Source organism: Artemia sp. Qi Xiang Cuo, chromosome 17, assembly GCF_049724085.1.
Source record: "Artemia sp. Qi Xiang Cuo chromosome 17, ASM4972408v1, whole genome shotgun sequence".
Taxonomy (NCBI): domain Eukaryota; kingdom Metazoa; phylum Arthropoda; class Branchiopoda; order Anostraca; family Artemiidae; genus Artemia; species Artemia sp. Qi Xiang Cuo.
In genome coordinates this window covers 57288020-57293942 of record NC_142810.1, presented here as the reverse complement: position 1 = coordinate 57293942, position 5923 = coordinate 57288020, and the positions used below count along the sequence as shown (strand labels likewise).

The 5923-nt window shown below is 35.2% G+C and overlaps 1 protein-coding gene across 1 annotated transcript in view; it reads right to left on the bottom strand.

The window, feature by feature from the left end:
* Window positions 1–3674: 3674 nt before the first annotated feature.
* The window catches only part of LOC148942397 (uncharacterized), a 15770-nt gene continuing 13521 nt past the window's right edge, over window positions 3675–5923 (bottom strand). The window contains exons 2-3 of the mRNA XM_089103310.1: window positions 4931–5923; window positions 3675–4191 (exon numbers count right to left, since the gene is read on the bottom strand). The exon at window positions 4931–5923 is cut by the window's right edge and continues 33 nt beyond it. Coding sequence (XP_088959436.1) covers window positions 3675–4191; window positions 4931–5923 — 1510 coding nt within the window. The remainder of the gene's footprint in view (window positions 4192–4930) is intronic.

Below are 5923 nucleotides of genomic sequence, written 5' to 3'. Positions count from 1 at the left end.
TGCTTATACTTTCCAAGACTGTTCAAAACGCATATAGTTTTCAGTAAAGCGCCAATGACGCAGTAGGTTTTAGAATTTTACAGTGAGAGAAGGAGGCGATACTCAGACTCTTGTTTGTAGTGATTTATATTCGAAAAGGCACTAGAAATGCTTACTTCCAATCTAATGAGCCACTTCTGATCTGAAATTTATGCTACCTTCCGTTCAATGAAAACCTTATATGTCCCAGGGCATAGCTTACAGCCCTTCACCCTAGGCTTTGGGGGTTATGTGCTCTTTGGACTATTGTGAACAAAATGGATATCTCACAATTTGAATCAGATGCGTTTGGGAAAAAGAGGATGTCAGGGAGGGGAGGGCTAGTTGCCTTCCATCACTTTTGACTGATAGAAGAGAACCAGGACTTAAAATTTCCAATCAAAGAAGCCTCCTTCAAACAACCACTCCTTCCGTCAAAACTTTATATGCTCACGGAGACTAACTTACAACAATTGCCCGCAGACTCTGTTTTTTTTTTTGTCAAACCCAAAGACCTTGTTTTGTGATCTTTGGATTGTGTTTGAATAAATAACCATCTCAAAATTTATATTGGATGCATTTGGGACAAATAGGCCGTAAGGGGCGGGGGGCTAGTTGCCCTCCGATCACTTTGACTCTTAAAAAGGGCACTAAAGTTTCTGATATCCAGTTTAATAACCCTACCTCCAAAGCTTATACGACCACCCTTTCCATGAAAACCTTTAAAGCCCCCAGGGCATAACTGACAACCCTTACCCTGAGGGCTGTTGGGTGTCATCTTCAGATACATAATTACTGGACCCTTTAACAACACTGAGCAAAATGGCTATATAGAAATATTGATCGAATGTATTTTAGGAAATGATGCGCATGAGGGGAGGGGGGGAGGGTGGTCGCCACAACTGCTACTTCTATACAAAGTATTCTGTTTTAAAACAAATTAAAAATGATACATTGCACCGATGTCGCTATTTATTTAGGTTAGGTAGGCCTATAAAATAAAGACACACGTTTTTTCAACTCAAGGTAAAGAGCAATATTAAAACTTGAAACGATAAGAACCATTCCATATATGAGGGGGACTGTCTCCTCCTCAATTTGTTTCTTTTTATGCTAATATTTTTAAGTTCTGGAAAAAGCTTCGCATTCCAAATAAACGACCCTTGCGTTTCAGGAGTTGCTCTTAAGGAATTGGGACACCAAGTCAAACGTTAGCATAAAGAACAAGAGATTGAGGAGGAGACAGCCCCTTTATATATTGAATTATGTCTGTTTGGTTTATTTGTAATATTTTCCATGATTTGAGATAAAGAAAATTTATGTTGTTTAATTTCTGGCTGCTTTTCAAATATCGTCGGGGAATCCCCACTTTTGGAAAACCTTTCCAAACAAATAAATCTTCATTGGAAAATTTCTTTCACGTAGTATCTCCCCCCCCCCCCCCCGCTCAAATAAATTCCGTCCTTTCTGAAAATACCCTCAGGAAAATTTCCTCTGTATGGCTCTTTTTGGAGGATTCTCCTTACTTTCATTTGAAAAAAAATATTTTTGGCTAAAATCTGTCTATCTTCAAATTCAGAAATCCCCCCTTACTCATAAAATTTTTCCAAGAAACCCCGCCTACCAATAGGAAATATTCTCTTGCGGGAAATTCCTCCATGGAGAATTCATCCCATGGAAAATCCTCCCATCTCGGAAAAATCCCCCCAAACACTTCCAAAATTGCAGAAAATTTCCCGTGGAAAGTTCTCCTGGAACCTCTCCACGTCAAAAATAGATTCGCTAAAAAGAAAATGAGACAAGTTTTCCTAAAAAATTCCAAAAGAAACCTCCCTCCCAACGAAAAACTTTCCCGTGTTAAAATTCCAGTTGCCTGTTTTCCCAGGGGATGTGGGGGATTATATCATCCCCAGATGTATATTTGTTTTACTTTTCAACTTGCTGAACAATATGTCTTTCTCTAAATATTGGCGGAATACCTTTGGGGGAAAGGGGCGAGGAAGGGGGCTAGTTACCCTCCAATCTTTTTGATCACTTAAAAAGGGAACATAGAACTATTAATTTCCGTTTGAATGAGCGCTCTCTTGATCTTCTAGTACCTTTGGTTCGAAACCATGATCCCTGGGGAAGAAAATTAACACGCATCCGTGATCTTTCTTCTTGCAAAAAAAACAAAAATCTTCGTTTTTGCAGAAAGCGTCCTGAAACCTTTAAATTAAGGTTTTCTGATACGTTGAATCTGATATTATGACTTGTATTAAGATCCTTTGACGTTTTGGGGGTGTTTCCCCTTTTTTGCAAAAATGAGGCACATTTTCTCAGACCCTTTTAATTTTCTCAGAGTTTTTAAGAGCTAAAATTAAACCGAAAGAAGTCTATATATTTGAAAATAAAATAAAAAGCCAATTCTTTTGACGTATCTACTGCTGTCAAAACTCCATTTTAATTTTATTTGTCATTTCTATTGGGCCGAGTCGCTCCTCACTTACAGTTTGTTATCATGAGCTGCTTGGTAATTGCACTGGGTAAATATATATTTCATGATTGTTATACTCTTCATTCGATTAATCTAACCCTTTACCATTTTAATAGGCTTATTTGAGAGCTTAAGTTCTTTTTAAATGAACAGCAGTATGCATCTTTTTTTTTAGTATTAGTATTATTCTATTTAATTATTCTATAAAATTCTATTCTATTTATTATTCTATTAGTATTATTATATTAGTATATATTTTAGTATTATTCTATTATAAATGTTGTTCCACTTTCACTCTAAACGAAAATTCTAGCATTTACAGTATTGAGGTACGGGACGGGGCGGGCAAAATCTATATTTATCCCTCTCCTCCCCCCCCCCCCGGGGAAAAAAATACTGCAAGCTAAAAAGATTAAAAAGAATTTGTGTATAGCCTGGAGCGCTATCCATGCATTATGAGGTGGGCTCGGAGACCGTTGCTACAGTAGTAAAGATTAGGCTACTTAAGAAAAGAGTTGAATACGAAATTATATCGTGGAAATAAAATTACTTGCTTGTTGTTATTTTGGCTACTGTGTAAAAGGTATCTTGGAACAAAACTGTTACACTGTAAACTCTGTGTCCGTTTCTGCAAGCTGAACAACCCAACTCATTTAAATTTTGTTGTGGGAAAATCAAGAGTTTACCCACTTTCTACCTTATGGTGTATATGCTGGTAACCTTAATTTTGCCATACAGTTCTGCCACACTTGGTATTGTTCGCATGTATATAAAGTATTTTAATATCTATATTTTTTTTTTACTTCATTTACTGTTAGGCTTTAGAGACAGGCCCATAATTACGGCAGTTTCATATTCTGTAACAGTTATTCAAGCACGTTAGCTACACTTTATTACCACTTACTCATTTCACTACTTTCTTGAAAGACAAGGATTGCTGAACAGAACTTACAATACAATGGTTGCAACGACACTAACTGAATTGTGATGCACATAGGCCTACCACCCAAGATTAAAAAAAAACCTTGTTACTTAAACAATTTTTATGAAATGACAAATACTGATCCAAAAACCGATAATTGAGCAAAAATGACACAAGATGAGCTAAAATCTGCTATATATCAAATATGCTAGTATCTATATGCTTGTATGTAGATGCAATCCCATTTCAAATTCCATTTCATATGTGCTCGATGTATCGTATTTTTCTAATAAATTCTTCCCCTTTATATGTTTTGCTGTAAGCACAATTCTGACAAACTTCTGGAGAAACACTTTTGAACTGTTCTGCTATTTGACTGAGGAATAAATCTCCCTCTGTATAGACAATAGTGACACCTGTTATTGCCCTACTTATGGCTTCCAGAAGATCATGAGCTATATACATTTCCAAATTTCTATATTTATTTAGAATCCTTTTAATGGAATAAAGAACTTCTGTCTGACAGATGTCTTTCTTTCTTATTTCTTCAATGATAGATTCTAATTTCTGTCTGTCTGTAAATGAGTTCGAATTATTGTTAACACATACAAGAACATGATCAAACTCCATCCCTCGTAGTGAAAAATGCATTTGATGTTCAACTTCATGAACAAAACATATAGAATGAGCATCTTCAATGTCTAGAATGTCATCACCAATTCCCAAAGCGCTCAACAGATTACTTGCTTCGCTCTGGAAAGCTGCTGTTCCGGTCCTAGAATAGACTATGATATAGAAAATTATAGATTCTTACAATATATATTTATATACCATAGTTTTAAAACCTAGTGCTACCCCCTCTTGAATCAATCTTTGGCTAAGCTGTTCAAAGAGAAATGCCTTTGATTCTTCGAAGACAAATATTAATCATAGACACATAATTTTGCTGAAAATAATGGTTTTAAAATATATTTTGAAAAAAATGTATTAAAATACAAAAAAATGCCTCATAGATTAAGTAAACAGTTTCCTAATTTACATATTTTTAGGGTAATCAATTTTAGTGTTTTACTATTTTAAAAAAAAATTATTAAAAATTATTATATAGCTCATGCCCCTTGACTCTCCTGACTTGGATCCCTCTAGCCTCCCCCTCCCTAGTTTGGTTTGAGATAAACTCCTGATGAAACAGATATTCGAGGTCTGATCAAGTTCGAAAAGCTTTCCAGAAAAAAATTCATTATTTTGCTGCTAATGAATTTTTCGCAACGTTTAGAGGCATAACATAAGGTAAAATTAAAAAATAATCTAAGATTCTATGGAGAGCTCAATTCTGCTTAGCACTGCCTACGCAACGGAAATGGAGAGAAGTTTAGTTGATAATTTCTGGAATATGATACAACAACTCTATTACGATTCCCTCTTGCTCATCATAGATGAGAAAACATTCTTCATATCCTTCATTATAAAATCTCTAAGGTGTAATTGAAAAATTAGTGATTGTGTTTACTTACAGATTTTTGCTTTTCCAATCTTCTTGCAATATATTCTCTATCAGATCCTTTGACACCCCAGTTTTGATAACGGCTATTTCATTTCTCTTAAATCCTTCTCCATTCATTTTTTTAATCAGCTCATGTACTTTATCTTTCATTGCCTTATAATCTTTTACACAAATAAACTGGGGTTTTTCTCCAACAACTCGAGTTCCTGGATTAAAATCGAGTTCTTCAATCCACCCTTCCATCATATTATCTGTTGCATAAACTTGCTTTAAAAGGCTGTGTATGCTGCCTGTATATCTCAGACTATCGGTAAGAATTACACAGTGACAAGTATCATATATATGATTTGTAGTAGGGTTTCCAGCCACATAATGTACTGGGAATTCCGAATATGATGTCAACCAGCATAAATTAGACCTGGCAATTATGTTACGAATTTCAAATATTATACTTTTGTCATCACCCGTTTCATAATCCCAATTTACATCATCACCAAACACTTTAAATCTTGTCTCGAGATCATATTCTTCAGCTTGAAATTCATTTTGTGTTTCAATATCAATAACGTCACTGCTACCAATGAATTTTATTAGTTTCGGAATTTCTTTCAAACTAGTTTTTTCTTTTCTATTGTTACTTTGTCGTTCTATTTGTTTGTTGAGGGTTTGCCAAAACATTTCTTTAATCAAATGTATTGTATTCTCTTTTCTATGAAAAACAATTATTAGTTCTTTTGATCTGTTTGGTTGTTCCCTGCGCAACTGCAAAAGTTCCAAAAACACATTGACCATCTTCAGTATTAAGCAATAAGTTTTCCCAGTTCCTGGTAGACCTTTGATCACTAAAAAGGGATGACCACACTCTACAATCACTTTCTGTGCAGGGGTCAAGAATATGCCTGCTACCTCTCTGTTCATTTTCTCTCTTTTCTTGTTTCTGTACTCTTCATCTAGGGCTTTCTTTATAATTTGTTCTGGTTTCCTAACATCCCACTGGTAATTA